General features: G+C 41.3%; 1 protein-coding gene across 3 annotated transcripts; it reads right to left on the minus strand.

The window, feature by feature from the left end:
* Window positions 1–365: 365 nt before the first annotated feature.
* Window positions 366–3,036, minus strand: LOC100279006 (uncharacterized). Of its 3 annotated transcripts, NM_001407569.1 has the most exons (7): window positions 2,835–3,016; window positions 2,429–2,549; window positions 1,570–1,646; window positions 1,407–1,482; window positions 1,240–1,329; window positions 1,007–1,126; window positions 368–680 (listed from the first exon to the last, which is right to left on the minus strand). In NM_001407569.1, exons 2-7 carry the CDS (start codon window positions 2,467–2,469, stop codon window positions 665–667), a joined length of 420 nt encoding a protein of 139 aa, NP_001394498.1. In that variant the 5' UTR covers window positions 2,470–2,549; window positions 2,835–3,016; the 3' UTR covers window positions 368–664. The 3 variants fall into 3 exon arrangements, with proteins under 3 accessions (XP_035819593.1, NP_001394498.1, NP_001145552.1); XM_035963700.1 differs by having other exon boundaries at window positions 366–661; window positions 1,407–1,646; window positions 2,835–3,036; NM_001152080.2 differs by having other exon boundaries at window positions 1,407–1,646; window positions 2,835–3,015.
* Window positions 3,037–19,761: the final 16,725 nt, after the last annotated feature.

The raw sequence follows: 19,761 nt of genomic DNA on the forward strand, positions 1-19,761 counted from the left end.
TATAACCGTCCAAAAAAGGTATTTGTTTAAGTCATTTTGTCCAATAACCTGTCTTAAATTATGTTTATTTAAGACACTTTTTTCAAAATAACCGTCGAGTATATGAACATTTTAAGTCACAAGTTATTTAGTAAACTGTCTAAAATGTTCTATATTAATAAACGCTTGCAATATAAAAACCGTCTTATTTTGGTGACTGATATTGGACGTTTTGGAAATCGTCTTATTTAGAAGACCGATATTGGACATTTTTAGAACCGTCTGAATAAGATTTAAACAAATTGACTTAAATAACAATATATTATTCAATTTATGTTCATTTGAGATACCACATTATAATAATTTGAAAGAGAAACACACACATATATTTAATAATAATATAATTAATATAATATAGATGAGTACCAATAAATATGTCATACATAAGTGTACTCTAAATCCAAACCAAAACATTGAGATAATCCTGTAATTAGCCAAACAATCTGTGCAAGTGCAGAATACAATGTACAGCACATTGATTTGCATCATGTCAAAACCAGATTGTCCAAGGGATACATCGGTTGCCGCTGTCGCACCCCTCCTGCCGATGTTCCATGACTCCATTCTTGCTGGCCACTTTGTGCTCACACATCATCTTGTGCTCCTTCGACACTACTGTTGGCTGTTAATATACAATAACCCTGAAATAAATCCACAAGACATAATACTCAGTTTTAAAGAAGTAGAAAAAATTACTGACCATAGTACATATTTGGAAATAACGGTGTCAGATCTTCATGGTTAATTGCAAAATGTGGCCTGTCAAGTTTATTTGTAAAGATCTCAGTGGATGTTGAACCCACAAAAACAAGGCACAAGATTATAACTGGTGAACAACAATGTTCCTATCATCGCATCGGTGTTTACTGTATACATTCACGAAAATTATTGACTGCGCAGTCCCAGTGATCAAATGCTCATGTCAGTACAAGCACAACAGACTGAGATCAACATTTAAGGATCTGACCTTGCACATTGGGGCAAGCAGCACGACATCGTCCCAGTAGAGAGAATCCTTCCTGTGGAGCTGAAGCTCCCATGGAGAAGCCGTAGAGGAACCTCTTCTTTAGCCTGTTCTCCTGTTTCTCTGTGGAAATGCAGTGGTCATGGTTAACAACTAAAAAAATGGAGAGATCCCATGCTGCGGGAATGATTGGAGCTCTGCACGTGGGGCAAGTGTGTTGGTGTTCTAGCCACGACCTTAGACAATGCACATGGAACAGATGCCCATCGAGCAGTTTCTTTGCTGTAGCCATTTCCTCACGGCAAATAATACATGTAGCATCACTCCTGAATACAATAAAATTTAATGACAATTTTTATAGTTGAGTCAACGGAATCACCAAAAGATAAAATATAAAACTTACACATCGAGCTCTTCTGATGTAGCATCTGGAAAGCGTTCATTCATGTTGGAAGTGATCTTTCTGTAGCGCACATAATCTGCAATGCGAATTCTGAAGTTGCGGAAAGTCACATATAGCTCACGAACCAAGTAAAATGTATACACTGCCTTTTTCTCCCATTGACCTTCCATTAGCATGTCACTAACATAGAATATATACTTCACGAATGTTGATAATGTGGATGTTGCTAGTATCATATACCTGAAACATGGTTTATACTTGTTAGCTATTATTGAGCAACTTGAATCTTATGGTACATCAAAAAATAATTGCCGGGTATTTAGAAATAAGAACTATAGGGTTATTACCTAGCCTGTAATGCATACCCCTTGCCTTGGAAGCAAGAAGCAAACAAATTATAGTATAGCTGGAGTTTCATGCTAAATGGAACAAATACTTTGCAATCACTTAACGTATTGCTCAAACCTAAACAGACATAGCTGCACAAGCTTGTAGACTAACATCTCATGCATAATATAGCAACAAGAGCACATAGATGAACTGATTAGCAAGCTTAAGACCATTGAGGTAGTGAAAATAAGATATATCCATGGCTTAACAAAGCATATATATGTCGAGCAAATAAAAAAATAACTGCAAAGCTGGCATTATTCATGTAGTATATGGAAGTGCAAAGGACGACACACAAAATGGAAAGAGATTACATTACTGAAGAATTAAGACATCCGTGAAAGGCATGGTCCTGTGCAACTAAAAAAAGACACTCGCTTGATATATAGACCTAATATGTAGTACTTCGTTTTGCAAATATTTGCCCATTATCTTGGGAGATGCCATATCAAAGAGACTACAATTTAATTAATTTCTAGTTCTCTATCCATACTCTAATAACATTGTGAAAGAGAACAAAATATTGCAGCGTGCCACATTGATACAGTGATAAAATGAAAACAGAGAGTGCAGATTTTCCATGCACCGAAAAAGGCATTTAAGCAAAATTAAGAAAATAAAATTGAGCTTACTCAAAGGAGAAGAAGATGGCAACGGACGCCTCCTGCTGCATACGTCGGTAGTCGGATCATCTTCGCCACTTGGGGCCGCCGCCCGCCCGCGAAAACGTTCCCGAACACACCACTAGGTTGCCTATAAACGAACGATCAAAATTATCATGCGCAATATATACGGAAAATAAGATCTCAGAAATCAGCCAGCTAATCCAAAGTTCCAAACGAGGGTGCGGAGCCAGTAAAGTACATGGGCCATAATGTTTACAAAAAATCAAAATTAGTAGGCATTAAACACGCATACACTAGTAACTACTAGATCAGATCCGGATGCAGGTAACCAAATAGCATAAGTTAGGGTTTGGTAGCTCCGTTTAGATCCGAATAGCACGAAGGTAAGATAAGGGGTGGGAATACGGCATACCTGGTAGTTGCTCGTCGCCAGCGAAGGACCCGACGGACCCTGGCACCTAGCGCGTAGGGGAAGGCGACGGTCGCCGTCGTCGCCACGAGAGAAAGAGGGGGTGAACGCCAAGAAACAGAAACAGCAGGGGCGGAAGCGAAACGCACGCGGTCCGGGGTTGTTTTTCCTGGGCCTGGAGATTGGATTAGGCCTGGGAACTACTTGTGTATGTCTAGGCCCATTGGTCCAAAACAGATATATTTGTGCTTTGCTTAAACAGATTGAACTTGCCGTATCGAGATGGAGAATTTGGGATCAAATTCTGACCTTTGTCTTCTGTTCATATTGAAGTATTTTTCATTAGACATAAATTTCTTTTGCGAAACGACTCGAGATGATCGTACATTGAATCTAAATATATTAGGAAACAGAATGAAACATTTTCTATTGGTCATCGAATTATAATTGTTTTATACATGCTGGGGCGAGCTAATCCAGACCTCAATCTCTCGAATTCAGCTACAACTAACTACACGCTATGGAGTTGTTTGGCACTGCTCTAGGTTTAGCTTTAATGTGAAGTTGTGGTATATAATATAAATTTAGATGGTTTAAAAATATTTTTAATCTAAATAAGAAACAAAATGACTTATCTAAAACCTAACTTCCTAGAGGAGGCCGTAGGAAGTTAGCTGGGCAGCTAACTTCCTAGAGCCAGCCATAGGAAGTTAGCTTTTCGTTTGACTGGTCAATAGTTGAAATCTAACTTACTAGAGGAGGCCGTAGGAAGTTAGCTGGGCAGCTAACTTTCTAGAGCCAGCCGTAAGAAGTTAGTTTTTCGTTTGACTCGGTCAACAGCTGAAACCTAACTTCCTAGAGCCAGCTGTAGGAAGTTAGCTTTTCGTTTGACTGATCAACAGCTGAAACCTAACTTCCTAGAGGAGGCCGTAGAGCTAACTTCCTAGAGCCAGCCGTAGGAAGTTAGCTTTTCGTTTGACTGGTCAACAGCTGAAACCTAACTTCCTAGAGGAGGCCTTAGGAAGTTATCTAACTTCCTATGGTTTTTTAACTTCCGACAGCTTTTATAAAATATCGTAGGAAGTTATATTTATTTCCTAGAGCTACGAGTTGCCTCTCGGAAGTTATTTATTTCCTACGGTTTGTTATAAAAGTTGTAGGAGGTTAAAAAACCGTAGGAAGTGTATGATTTTGGTGTAGTGAAGGTGATTTCACTATTTGCTACATTTTTCATATACGTCTTGTCAGACTATCATGTGAAGACGGTTCCATATTTATAAGTGTCTAGTATACTCACTAACATATATGACGGTTTTTATAGTCTAAACGACTCTAATAGTATTCTTATTTGAGATGGTTTCATACATAGAAGTGTCTCAAATACTCATTGCCATCTAAGACAGTTGTTAAAGTAGGGATGACTCAAATACTATCCTTATTTGAGACAGTTAATAATAAAAACATGTCTTAAATCAATATAAGACATTTTTTACGATGTAACTGTCTCAAAAAACTTTTCCAATTAAGACGGATTTCCAAAAAATTGTCTTATCTTACTCAACATCGTATGATATAAGACACTTCTATAAAATGTACTTATATGAGTCTTTAATGGTGTGTCTTAAATAGTCATATATGTAGTAGTGGGTGTTAGCCTTCGGTATTATTGAAAATGGTCGTTCATGGCTATTTTCGACAAAAATGGGGTTGTGTGGCCATTGATCATCAACCTGAGGCTCATACACCTCACCCCACATATGTTTCCTTGCCATAGATCACATTCTTGGATTTCTGGTGGAGACCATTTCTTGGTAAAAAATTCGTAGGTGTTAGCCTCTAGTATTATTGAAAATGGTCGTTCATGGCTATTTTCATCAAAAATGGGGGTTGTGTGGCCATTTATCATCGACCAGAGGCTCGTACACCTCACCCCACATATGTTTCCTTGCCATAGATCACATTCTTAGATTTCTGGTGGAGTCCATTTCTTGGTCAAAAATTCGTACGTGTTAGCCTTCGGTATTATTGAAAATGGTCGTTCATGGCTATTTTTGACAAAATGGGGGTTGTGTGGCCATTGATCATCGACCAGAGGCTCGTACACCTCACCCCACATATGTTTCCTTGCCATAGATCACATTCTTGGATTTCTGGTGGAGACCATTTCTTGGGCAAAAATCCGAATGTGTTAGCCTTCGGTATTCTTGAAAATGGTCATTCATGCCTATTTTCGACAAAAATGGGGGTTGTGTGGCCATTCATCTTCGACCAGAGGCTCATACACCTCACTACACATATGTTTCCTTGCCATAGATCAAATTCTTGGATTTATGGTGGAGACCATTTCTTGGTCAAAAATCCATAGGTGTTAGCCTTCACTGTCATTGAAAATGGTCGTTCATGGCTATATTCGACAAAAATGGGGGTTGTGTGGCCATTGATCATCGACCAGAGGCTCATACACTTCACCCCACATATGTTTTCTTGCCATAGATCACATTCCAGGATATCTGGTGGAGACCATTTCTTGGTCAAAAATCCGTACGTGTTAGCCTTCGGTATTATTGAAAATGGTCATTCATGGCTATTTTCGACAAAAATGGGGGTCATGTGGCAATTGATCATCGACCAAAGGCTCGTACACCTCACCCCACATTCTTTTATTTCTGGTGGAGACCATTTCTTGGTAAAAATCCGTAGGTGTTAGCCTTCAGTGTCATTGAAAATGGTCGTTCATGGCTATTTTTGACAAAAATTAGGGTTGTGTGGCCATTGATCATCGACCAGAGGCTCGTACACCTCAACCCACATATGTTCCCTTGTCGTAGATCACATTCTTGGATTTATGGTGGAGACCATTTTTTGGTCAAAAATCCGTAGTTGTTAGCCTTCAGTGTCATTGAAAATGGTCGTTCATGGCTATTTTCGACAAAAATTAGGGTCGTGTGGCCATTGATCATCGACCAGAGGCTCGTACACCTCACCCCACATATGTTTCCTTGCCGTAGATCACATTCTTGGATTTCTGGTGGAGACCATTTCTTGGTCAAAAATCCGTAGGTGTTAGCCTTCGGTATTATTGAAAATGGTCGTTCATGGCTATTTTCGACAAAAATGGGGGTTGTGTGGCCATTGATCATCGACCAGAGGCTCATACACCTCACCCCAAATATGTTTCCTTGCCATAGATCACATTCTTGGATTTCTGGTGGAGACCATTTCTTAGTCAAAAATCTGTAGGTGTTAGCCTCTAGTATTATTGAAAATGGTCGCTCATGGCTATTTTCATCAAAAATGGGGGTTGTTTGGCCATCTATCATCGACTAGAGGCTCGTAAACCTCACCCCACATATGTTTCCTTGCCATAGATCACATTCTTGGATTTCTAGTGGAGACCATTTCTTGGTCAAAAATTCGTACGTGTTAGCCTTCGGTATTATTGAAAATGGTCGTTGATGGCTATTTTCGGCAAAATGGGGGTTGTGTGGCCATTGATCATCGACCAGAGACTCGTACACCTCACCCCACATATGTTTCCTTGCCATAGATTACATTCTTGGATTTCAGGTGGAGACCATTTCTTGGGAAAAAATCCGAATGTGTTAGCCTTTGGTATTTTTGAAAATGGTCATTCATGGCTATTTTCAACAAAAATGGGGGTTGTGTGGCCATTGATCTTCGACCCGAGGCTCATACACCTCACTACACATATGTTTCCTTGTCATAGATCACATTCTTGGATTTATGGTGGAGACCATTTCTTGGTCAGAAATCCATAGGTGTTAGCCTTCAGTGTCATTGAAAATGGTCGTTCATGGCTATTTTCGACAAAAATGGGGGTTGTGTGGCCATTGATCATCAACCAGAGGCTCGTACACTTCACCCCACATATGTTTTCTTGCCATAGATCACATTCTTGGATTTCTGGAGGTGACCATTTCTTGGTCAAAAATCTGTTGGTGTTAGCCTTCGGTATTATTGAAAATGGTCGTTCATGGCTATTTTCGACTAAAATGGGGGTTGTGTGGCCATTTATCATCGACCGGAGGCTCGTACAATTCACCCCACATATGTTTCCTTGCCATAGATCACATTCTTGGATTTCTGGTGGAGACCATTTCTTGGTCAAAAATCCGTATGTGTTAGCCTTCGGTATTATTGAAAATGGTCATTCATGGCTATTTTTGACACAAATGGGGGTTGTATGGCCATTGATCTTCGAGCAGAGGCTCATACACCTCACTACACAAAAGTTTCCTTGCCATAGATCACATTCTTGGATTTATGGTGGAGACCATTTCTTGGTCAAAAATCCATAGGTGTTAGCCTTCAGTGTCATTGAAAATGGTCGTTCATGGCTATTTTCGACAAAAATGGGGGTTGTGTGGTCATTGATCATCGACCAGAGGCTCGTACACTTCACCCCACATATGTTTTATTGCCATAGATCAGAATCTTGGATTTCTTGTGGAGACCATTTGTTGGTAAAAAATTCGTAGGTGTTAGCCTTCAGTGTCATTGAAAATGGTCATTCATGGCTATTTTCGACAAAAATGGGGGTTGTGTCGCCATTGATCATCAACCAGAGGATCGTACACCTCACCCCACATAAGTTTCCTTGCCATATATCACATTCTTGGATTTCTGGTGGAGACCATTTCTTGGTCAAAAATCCGTAGGTGTTAGCCTTCGGTATTATTGAAAATGGTCGTTCATGGCTATTTTTGACAAAAATGGGGGTTGTGTGGCCATTGATCATCGACCAAAGGCTCATACACCTCACCCCACATATGTTTCCTTGGCATAGACCACATTCTTGGATTTCTGGTGGAGACCATTTGTTGGTAAAAAATCCGTAGGTGTTAGCTTTCGGTATTATTGAAAATGGTCGTTCATGGCAATTTTCATCAAAAATGGTGGTTGTGTGGCCATTTATCATCGACCAGAGGCTCGTACACCTCACCCCACATATGTTTCCTTGCCATAGAGCACACTCTTGGATTTCTGGTGGAGACCATTTCTTGGTCAAAAATTCGTACGTGTTAGCCTTCGGTATTATTGAAAATGGTCGTTCATGGCTATTTTCGACAAAACGGGGGTTGTGTGGCCATTGATCATCGACCAGAGGCTCGTACACCTCACCCACATATGTTTCCTTGCCGTAGATCACATTTTTGGATTTCTGGTGGAGACCATTTCATGGTCAAAAATCCGTACGTGTTAGCCTTCGGTATTATTGAAAATGGTCGTTCATGGCTATTTTTGACAAAATAGAGGTTCTGTGGCCATTGATCATCGACCAAAGGCTCATACACCTCACCCCACATATGTTTCCTTGACATAGATCACATTTTTGGATTTCTGGTGGTGACCATTTCTTGGGCAAAAATACGAATGTGTTAGCCTTCGGTATTATTGAAAATGGTCATTCATGGCTATTTTCGACAAAAATGGGGATTGTGTGGCCATTTATCTTCAACCAGAGGCTCATACACCTCACTACACATATGTTTTCTTGCCATAGATCACATTCTTGGATCTATGGTGGAGACCAGTTCTTGGTCAAAAATCCAAAGGTGTTAGCCTTCAGTGTCATTGAAAATAGTCGTTCATGGCAATTTTTGACAAAAATGGGGGTTGTGTGGCCATTGATAATTGACCAGGGGCTCGTACACCTCACCCCACATATGTTTCCTTTCCGTAGATCACATTCTTGGATTTCTGGTGGAGACCATTTCTTGGTCAAAAATCCGTACGTGTTAGCCTTCGGTATTATTGAAAATGGTCGTTCATGGCTATTTTTGACAAAATAGAGGTTCTGTGGCCATTGATCATCGACCAGAGGCTCATACACCTCACCCCACATATGTTTCCTTGACATAGATCACATTTTTGGATTTCTAGTGGAGACCATTTCTTGGGCAAAAATCCAAATGTGATAGCCTTCGGTATTATTGAAAATGGTCATTCATGGCTATTTTCGACAAAAATGGGGGTTGTGTGGCCATTTATCTTCAACCAGAGGCTCATACACCTAACTAAACATATGTTTTCTTGCCATATATCACATTCTTGGATCTATGGTGGAGACCAGTTCTTGGTCAAAAATCCATAGGTGTTAGCCTTCAGTGTCATTGAAAATAGTCGTTCATGGCAATTTTCGACAAAAATGGGGGTTGTGTGGCCATTGATAATCGACCAGGGGCTCGTACACCTCACCCCAGATATGTTTCCTAGCCATAGATCACTTTCTTGGATTTCTGGTGGAGACCATTTCTTGGTCAAAAATCCGTTGGTGTTAGCCTTCGGTATTATTGAAAATGGTCGTTCATGGCTATTTTTGACAAAAATGGGGGTTGTGTGGCCATTTATCACCGACCAGAGGCTCGTACACCTCACCCCACACATGTTTAATTGCCATAGATCACAATCTTGGATTTCTCGTGGAGACCATTTCTTATTCAAAAATCCGTACGTGTTAGCCTTCGGTATTATTGAAAATGGTCGTTCATGGCTGTTTTGGACAAAAATGGGGGTTGTGTGGCCATTGATCATCGACCAGAGGCTCGTACACCTCACCCCAAATATATTTTCTTGCCATAGATCATATTCTTGGATTTATGGTGGAGACGATTTCTTGGTCAAAATTCCGTAGGTGTTAGCCTTCAGAATTATTGAAAATGGTCGTTCATGGCTATTTTCGACAAAAATGGGGGTTGTGTGGCCATTAATCATCGATCAGAGGCTCGTACACCTCACCCCACATATGTTTCCTTGCCATAGATCACATTCTTGGATTTCTGGTGGAGACCATTTCTTGGTCAAAAATCCGTAGGTGTTAGCCTTCGGTATTATTGTAAATGGTCGTTCATGGCTATTTTCGACAAAAATGGGGGTTGTGTGGCCATTGATCATCGACCAGAGGCTCATGCAATTCACCCCACATATGTTTCCTTGCCATAGATCACATTCTTGGATTTCTGGTGGAGACCATTTCTTGGTCAAAAATCCGTACGTGTTAGCCTTCGGTATTATTGAAAATGGTCATTCATGGCTATTTTCGACACAAATGGGGGTTGTGTGGCCATTGATCTTTGACCAGAGGCTCATACACCTCACTACACATATGTTTCCTTGCCATAGATCACATTCTTGGATTTATGGTGGAGACCATTTCTTGGTCAAAAATCCATAGGTGTTAGCCTTCAGTGTCATTGAAAATGGTCGTTCATGGCTATTTTCGACAAAAATGGGGGTTGTGTGCCCATTGATCATCGACCAGAGGCTCGTACACTTCACCCCACATATGTTTTCTTGCCATAGATCACAATCTTGGATTTCTCGTGGAGACCATTTGTTGGTCAAAAATTCGTAGGTGTTAGCCTTCAGTGTCATTGAAAATGGTCATTCAATGCTATTTTTGACAAAAATGGGGGTTGTGTCGCCATTGATCATCGACCAGAGGCTCGTACACCTCACCCCACATAAGTTTTCTTGCCATAGATCACATCTTGGATTTTTGGTGGAGACCATTTCTTGGTCAAAAATCCGTAGGTGTTAGCCTTCGGTATTATTGAAAATGGTCGTTCATGGCTATTTTCGACAAAAATGGGGGTTGTGTGGCAATTGATCATCGACCAAAGGCTCATACACCTCACCCCACATATGTTTCCTTGCCATAGACCATTTCTTGGATTTCTGGTGGAGACCATTTCTTGGTCAAAAATCCATAGGTGTTAGCCTTCAGTGTCATTGAAAATGGTCGTTCATGGCTATTTTCGACAAAAATGGGGGTTGTGTGGCCATTGATCATCGACCACAGGCTCGTACACTTCACCCCACATACATTTTCTTGCTATAGATCACATTCTTGGATTTCTGGTGGAGACCATTTCTTGGTTAAAAATCCGTACGTGTTAGCCTTCGGTATTATTTAAAATGGTCATTTATGGTTATTTTCGACAAAAATGGGGGTTGTGTGGCCATTGATTATCGACCAGAGGCTCGTACACCTAACCCCACATATGTTTCCTTGCCATAGATCACATTCTTGGATTTCTGGTGGTGACCATTTCTTGGTCAAAAATCCGTTGGTGTTAGCCTTCGGTATTATTGAAAATGGTCGTTCATGGCTATTTTTGACAAAAATGGGGGTTGTGTGGCCATTTATCATCGACCAGAGGCTCGTACACCTCACCCCACATATGTTTAATTGCCATAGATCACAATCTTGGATTTCTCGTGGAGACCATTTCTTATTCAAAAATCCGTACGTGTTAGCCTTCGGTATTATTGAAAATGGTCGTTCATGGCTGTTTTCGACAAAAATGGGGGTTGTGTGGCCATTGATCATCGACCAGAGGCTCGTACACCTCACCCCAAATATGTTTCCTTGCCATAGATCATATTCTTGGATTTCTGGTGGAGACGATTTCTTGGTCAAAATTCCGTAGGTGTTAGACTTCAGAATTATTGAAAATGGTCGTTCATGGGTATTTTCGACAAAAATGGGGGTTGTGTGGCCATTAATCATCGATCAGAGGCTCGTACACCTCACCCCACATATGTTTCCTTGCCATAGATCACATTCTTGGATTTCTGGTGGATACCATTTCTTGGTCAAAAATCCGTAGGTGTTAGCCTTCGGTATTATTGTAAATGGTCGTTCATGGCTATTTTCGACAAAAATGGGGGTTGTGTGGCCATTGATCATCGACCAGAGGCTCATGCAATTCACCCCACATATGTTTCCTTGCCATAGATCACATTCTTGGATTTCTGGTGGAGACCATTTCTTGGTCAAAAATCCGTACGTGTTAGCCTTCGGTATTATTGAAAATGGTCATTCATGGCTATTTTCGACACAAATGGGGGTTGTGTGGCCATTGATCTTTGACCAGAGGCTCATACACCTCACTACACATATGTTTCCTTGCCATAGATCACATTCTTGGATTTATGGTGGAGACCATTTCTTGGTCAAAAATCCATAGGTGTTAGCCTTCAGTGTCATTGAAAATGGTCGTTCATGGCTATTTTCGACAAAAATGGGGGTTGTGTGGCCATTGATCATCGACCAGAGGCTCGTACACTTCACCCCACATATGTTTTCTTGCCATAGATCACAATCTTGGATTTCTCGTGGAGACCATTTGTTGGTCAAAAATTCGTAGGTGTTAGCCTTCAGTGTCATTGAAAATGGTCATTCAATGCTATTTTTGACAAAAATGGGGGTTGTGTCGCCATTGATCATCGACCAGAGGCTCGTACACCTCACCCCACATAAGTTTTCTTGCCATAGATCACATCTTGGATTTTTGGTGGAGACCATTTCTTGGTCAAAAATCCGTAGGTGTTAGCCTTCGGTATTATTGAAAATGGTCGTTCATGGCTATTTTCGACAAAAATGAGGGTTGTGTGGCAATTGATCATCGACCAAAGGCTCATACACCTCACCCCACATATGTTTCCTTGCCATAGACCATTTCTTGGATTTCTGGTGGAGACCATTTCTTGGTCAAAAATCCATAGGTGTTAGCCTTCAGTGTCATTGAAAATGGTCGTTCATGGCTATTTTCGACAAAAATGGGGGTTGTGTGGCCATTGATCATCGACCAGAGGCTCGTACACTTCACCCCACATACATTTTCTTGCTATAGATCACATTCTTGGATTTCTGGTGGAGACCATTTCTTGGTTAAAAATCCGTACGTGTTAGCCATCGGTATTATTTAAAATGGTCATTTATGGTTATTTTCGACAAAAAATGGGGGTTGTGTGGCCATTGATTATCGACCAGAGGCTCGTACACCTAACCCCACATATGTTTCCTTGCCATAGATCACATTCTTGGATTTCTGGTGGTGACCATTTCTTGGTCAAAAATCCGTAGGTGTTAGCCTTCGGTATTATTGAAAATGGTCGTTCATAGCTATTTTCGACAAAAATGGGGGTTGTGTGGCCATTGATCATCAACCAAAGGCTCATACACCTCACCTCACATATGTTTCCTTGCCATAGACCACATTCTTGGATTTCTAGTGGAGACCATTTGTTGGTCAAAATTCCGTAGGTGTTAGCCTTCGGTACTATTGAAAATGGTCGTTCATGGCTATTTTCATCAAAAATGGGGGTTGTGTGGCCATTTATCATCAACCAGAGGCTCGTACACCTCACCCCACATATGTTTCCTTGCCATAGATCACATTCTTGGATTTCTAGTGGAGACCATTTCTTGGTCAAAAATTCGTACGTGTTAGCCTTCGGTATTATTGAAAATGGTCGTGGTCGTTCATGGCTATTTTCGACAAAATGGGGGTTGTGTGGCCATTGATCATCGACCAGAGGCTCGTACGCCTCACCCACATATGTTTCCTTGCCGTAGATCACATTCTTGGATTTCTGGTGGAGACCATTTCTTGGTCAAAAATCCTTACGTGTTAGCCTTTGGTATTATTGAAAATGGTCGTGCATGGCTATTTTCGACAAAATAGAGGTTCTGTGGCCATTGATCATCGACCAGGGGCTCATACACCTCACCCACATATGTTTCCTTGCCGTAGATCACATTCTTGGATTTCTGGTGGAGACCATTTCTTGGGCAAAAATCCGAATGTGTTAGCCTTCGGTATTATTGAAAATGGTTATTCATGGCTATTTTCGACAAAAATGGGGGTTGTGTGGCCATTTATCTTCAACCAGAGGCTCATACACCTCAATACACATATGTTTTCTTTCCATAGATCACATTTTGGATCTATGGTGGAGACCGGTTCTTGTTCAAAAATCAATAGGTGTTAGCCTTCAGTGTCATTGAAAATAGTCGTTCATGTCTATTTTCGACAATAATGGGGGTTGTGTGGCCATTGATAATCGACCAGAGGCTCGTACACCTCACCCCACATATGTTTCCTTGCCATAGATCACATTCTTGGATTTCTGGTGGAGACCAGTTCTTGTTCAAAAATCAATAGGTGTTAGCCTTCAGTGTCATTGAAAATAGTCGTTCATGGCTATTTTCGACAAAAATGGGGGTTGTGTGGCCATTGATAATCGACCAGAGGCTCGTACACCTCACCCCACATATGTTTCCTTGCCATAGATCACATTCTTGGATTTCTGGTGGAGACCATTTCTTGGTCAAAAATCCGTAGGTGTTAGCCTTCGGTATTATTGTAAATGGCCGTTCATGGCTATTTTCGACAAAAATGGGGGTTGTGTGGCCATTGATCATCGACCAGAGGCTCATGCAATTCACCCCACATATGTTTCCTTGCCATAGATCACATTCTTGGATTTCTGGTGGAGACCATTTCTTGGTCAAAAATCCGTACGTGTTAGCCTTCGGTATTATTGAAAATGGTCATTCATGGCTATTTTCGACACAAATGGGGGTTGTGTGGCCATTGATCTTTGACCAGAGGCTCATACACCTCACTACACATATGTTTCCTTGCCATAGATCACATTCTTGGATTTATGGTGGAGACCATTTCTTGGTCAAAAATCCATAGGTGTTAGCCTTCAGTGTCATTGAAAATGGTCGTTCATGGCTATTTTCGACAAAAATGGGGGTTGTGTGGCCATTGATCATCGACCAGAGGCTCGTACACTTCACCCCACATATGTTTTCTTGGCATAGATCACAATCTTGGATTTCTCGTGGAGACCATTTGTTGGTCAAAAATTCGTAGGTGTTAGCCTTCAGTGTCATTGAAAATGGTCATTCAATGCTATTTTTGACAAAAATGGGGGTTGTGTCGCCATTGATCATCGACCAGAGGCTCGTACACCTCACCCCACATAAGTTTTCTTGCCATAGATCACATCTTGGATTTTTGGTGGAGACCATTTCTTGGTCAAAAATCCGTAGGTGTTAGCCTTCGGTATTATTGAAAATGGTCGTTCATGGCTATTTTCGACAAAAATGGGGGTTGTGTGGCAATTGATCATCGACCAAAGGCTCATACACCTCACCCCACATATGTTTCCTTGCCATAGACCATTTCTTGGATTTCTGGTGGAGACCATTTCTTGGTCAAAAATCCATAGGTGTTAGCCTTTAGTGTCATTGAAAATGGTCGTTCATGGCTATTTTCGACAAAAATGGGGGTTGTGTGGCCATTGATCATCGACCAGAGGCTCGTACACTTCACCCCACATACATTTTCTTGCTATAGATCACATTCTTGGATTTCTGGTGGAGACCATTTCTTGGTTAAAAATCCGTACGTGTTAGCCATCGGTATTATTTAAAATGGTCATTTATGGTTATTTTCGACAAAAATGGGGGTTGTGTGGCCATTGATTATCGACCAGAGGCTCGTACACCTAACCCCACATATGTTTCCTTGCCATAGATCACATTCTTGGATTTCTGGTGGTGACCATTTCTTGGTCAAAAATCCGTAGGTGTTAGCCTTCGGTATTATTGAAAATGGTCGTTCATAGCTATTTTCGACAAAAATGGGGGTTGTGTGGCCATTGATCATCAACCAAAGGCTCATACACCTCACCTCACATATGTTTCCTTGCCATAGACCACATTCTTGGATTTCTAGTGGAGACCATTTGTTGGTCAAAATTCCGTAGGTGTTAGCCTTCGGTACTATTGAAAATGGTCGTTCATGGCTATTTTCATCAAAAATGGGGGTTGTGTGACCATTTATCATCAACCAGAGGCTCGTACACCTCACCCCACATATGTTTCCTTGCCATAGATCACATTCTTGGATTTCTAGTGGAGACCATTTCTTGGTCAAAAATTCGTACGTGTTAGCCTTCGGTATTATTGAAAATGGTCGTGGTCGTTCATGGCTATTTTCGACAAAATGGGGGTTGTGTGGCCATTGATCATCGACCAGAGGCTCGTACGCCTCACCCACATATGTTTCCTTGTCGTAGATCACATTCTTGGATTTCTGGTGGAGACCATTTCTTGGTCAAAAATCCTTACGTGTTAGCCTTCGGTATTATTGAAAATGGTCGTGCATGGCTATTTTCGACAAAATAGAGGTTCTGTGGCCATTGATCATCGACCAGGGGCTCATACACCTCACCCACATATGTTTCCTTGCCGTAGATCACATTCTTGGATTTCTGGTGGAGACCATTTCTTGGGCAAAAATCCGAATGTGTTAGCCTTCGGTATTATTGAAAATGGTTATTCATGGCTATTTTCGACAAAAATGGGGGTTGTGTGGCCATTTATCTTCAACCAGAGGCTCATACACCTCAATACACATATGTTTTCTTTCCATAGATCACATTTTGGATCTATGGTGGAGACCAGTTCTTGTTCAAAAATCAATAGGTGTTAGCCTTCAGTGTCATTGAAAATAGTCGTTCATGTCTATTTTCGACAATAATGGGGGTTGTGTGGCCATTGATAATCGACCAGAGGCTCGTACACCTCACCCCACATATGTTTCCTTGCCATAGATCACATTCTTGGATTTCTGGTGGAGACCATTTCTTGGTCAAAAATCCGTAGGTGTTAGCCTTCGGTATTATTGAAAATGGTCGTTCATGGCTATTTTCGACAAAAATGGGGGTTGTGTGGCCATTGATCATCGACCAGAGGCTCGTACACCTCACCCCACATATGTTTTATTGCCATAGATCAAAATCTAGGATTTCTCGTGGAGACCATTTCTTAGTCAAAAATCCGTACGTGTTAGCCTTCGGTATTATTGAAAATGGTCGTTCATGGCTATTTTCGACAAAAATGGGGGTTATGTGGCCATTGATCATCGACCAGAGGCTCGTACACCTCACCCGACATATAATTCCATGCCATAGATCATATTCTTGGATTTCTGGTGGAGACGATTTCTTGGTCAAAAATCCGTAGGTGTTAGCCTTCGGTATTATTGAAAATGGTCGTTCATGGCTATTTTCGACAAAAATGGGGGTTGTGTGGCCATTGATCATCGACCAGAGGCTCGCACACCTCACCCCACATATGTTTCCTTGCCATAGATCAAATTCTTGGATTTCTGGTGGAGACCATTTCTTGGTCAAAAATCCGTAGGTGTTAGCCTTCGATATTATTGTAAATGGTCGTTCATGGCTATTTTCGACAAAAATGGGGGTTGTGTGGCCATTGATCATCGACCAGAGGCTCATAAACCTCACCCCACATATGTTTCCTTGCCATAGATCACATTCTTGGATTTCTGGTGGAGACCATTTCTTGGTCAAAAATCTGTAGGTGTTAGCCTCTAGTATTATTGAAAATGGTCGTTCATGGCTATTTTGATAAAAATGGGGGTTGTATGGCCATTTATCATCGACCAGAGGCTCGTACACCTCACCCCACATATGTTTCTTGCCATAGATCACATTCTTGGATTTCTAGTGGAGACCATTTCTTGGTCAAAAATTCGTACGTGTTAGCCTTCGTTATTATTGAAAATGGTCGTTCATGGCTATTTTCGACAAAATGGGGGTTGTGTGGCCATTGATCATCGACCAAAGGCTCGTACACCTCACCCCACATATGTTTCCTTGATATAGATCACATTCTTGAATTTCTGGTGGAGACAATTTCTTGGGCAAAAATCCGAATGTGTTAGCCTTCGGTATTTTTGAAAATGGTCATTCATGGCTATTTTCGATAAAAATGGGGGTTGTTTCGCCATTGATCTTCGACCAGAGGCTCATACACCTCACTACACATATGTTTCCTTGCCATATATCACATTCTTGGATTTATGGTGGAGACCATTTCTTGGTCAAAAATCTATAGGTGTTAGCCTTTAGTGTCATTGAAAATGGTCGTTCATGGCTATTTTTGACAAAATAGAGGTTCTGTGGCCATTGATCATCGACCAGAGGCTCATACACCTCACCCCACATATGTTTCCTTGCCATAGATCACATTCTTGGATTTCTGGTGGAGACCATTTCTTGGTCAAAAATCTGTAGGTGTTAGCCTTCGGTATTATTGAAAATGGTCATTCATGGCTATTTTCGATAAAAATGGGGGTTGTGTGGCCATTTATCTTCAACCAGAGGCTCATACACCTCACTACACATATGTTTTCTTGCCATATATGACATTATTGGATCTATGGTGGAGACCAGTTCTTGGTCAAAAATCCGTAGGTGTTAGCCTTCAGTGTCATTGAAAATAGTCGTTCATGGCTATTTTCGACAAAAATGGGGGTTGTGTGGCCATTGATAATCGACCAGAGGCTCGTACACCTCACCCCACAAATGTTTCCTTGCCATAGATCACATTCTTGGATTTCTGGTGGAGACCATTTCTTGGTCAAAAATTCGTATGTGTTAGCCTTCGGTATTATTGAAAATGGTCGTTCATGGCTATTTTCGACAAAAAGGGGGTTGTGTGGCCATTTATCTTCGACCAGAGGCTCGTACACCTCACCCCACATATGTTTCATTACCATAGATCACAATCTTGGATTTCTCGTGGAGGAATTTTCTTAGTCAAAAATCCGTACATGTTAGCCTTCTGTATTATTGAAAATGGTCGTTCATGGCTAGTTTCGACAAAAATGGGGGTTGTGTGGCCATTGATCATCGACCAGAGGCTCGTACACCTCACCCCACATATGTTTCCTTGCCATAGATAATATTCTTGGATTTCTGGTGGAGACAATTTCTTGGTCAAAAATCCGTAGGTGTTAGCCTTCTGTATTATTGAAAATGGTCGTTCATGGCTATATTCGACAAAAATGGGGGTTGTGTGGCCATTGATCATCGACCAGAGGCTCGTAAACCTCACCCCACATATGTTTCCTTGCCATAGATCACATTCTTGGATTTCTGACACCTACGTCGAAAATAGCCATGAACGACCATTTTCAATAATACCGAAGGCTAACACCTACGGATTTTTGACCAAGAAATGGTCTCCACCAGAAATCCAAGAATGTGATCTACGACAAGGAAACATATGTGGGGTGAGGTGTATGAGCCTCTGGTCGACGATCAATGGCCACACAACCCGAATTTTTGTCGAAAATAGCCATGAACGACTATTTTCAATGACAATGACGGCTAACACCTACGGATTTTTGACCAAGAAATGGTCTCCACCATAAATCCAAGAATGTGATCTATGGCAAGGAAACATATGTGTAGTGAGGTGTATGAGCCTCTGGTCGAAGATCAATGGCCACACAACCCCCATTTTTGTCGAAAATAGCCATGAATGACCATTTTCAAAAATACCAAAGGCTAACACATTCGGATTTTTGCCCAAGAAATGGTCTCCACCAGAAATCCAAGAATGTGATCTACGGCAAGGAAACATATGTGGGGTGAGGTGTATGAGCCTCTGGTCGACGATCAATGGCCACACAACCCTAATTTTTGTCGAAAATAGCCATGAACGACCATTTTCAATGACACTGACGGCTAACACGTACGAGTTTTTGACCAAGAAATGGTCTCCACCAGAAATCCAAGAATGTGATCTATGGCAAGGAAACATATGTGGGGTGAGGTTTATGAGCCTCTAGTCGATGATAAATGGCCACACAACCCCCATTTTTTATGAAAATAGACATGAGCGACCATTTTCAATAATACTAGAGGCTAACACCTACGGATTTTTGACCAAGAAATGGTCTCCACCAGAAATCCAAGAATGTGATCTATGGCAAGGAAACATATGTGGGGTGAGGTGTATGAGCCTCTGGTCGATGATCAATGGCCACACAACCCCCATTTTTGTCGAAAATAGCCATGAACGACCATTTTCAATAATACCGAAGGCTAACAACTACGGATTTTTGACCAAGAAATTGTCTCCACCAGAAATCCAAGAATGTGATCTACGGCAAGGAAACATATGTGGGGTGAGGTGTATGAGCCTCTGGTCGACGATCAATGGCCACACAACCCTAATTTTTGTCGAAAATAGCCATGAACGACCATTTTCAATGACACTGAAGGCTAA

The sequence above is a fragment of the Zea mays genome, unplaced genomic scaffold (genome assembly GCF_902167145.1).
Source record: "Zea mays cultivar B73 unplaced genomic scaffold, Zm-B73-REFERENCE-NAM-5.0 scaffold_22, whole genome shotgun sequence".
NCBI lineage: Eukaryota > Viridiplantae > Streptophyta > Magnoliopsida > Poales > Poaceae > Zea > Zea mays.

What these genes read in the sequence shown, in the direction of transcription:
- LOC100279006 (NM_001152080.2), bottom strand. Translation starts at nt 2,469, where the DNA reads ATGCAGCAGGAGGCGTCCGTTGCCATCTTCTTCTCCTTTGA. An exon ending in GCCATCTTCTTCTCCTTTGA is followed by an intron (nt 1,647 to 2,428) that starts GTAAGCTCAATT and finishes ACCATGTTTCAG; the next exon opens with GTATATGATACTAGCAACAT. An exon ending in ACATCAGAAGAGCTCGATGT is followed by an intron (nt 1,330 to 1,406) that starts GTAAGTTTTATA and finishes TATTGTATTCAG; the next exon opens with GAGTGATGCTACATGTATTA.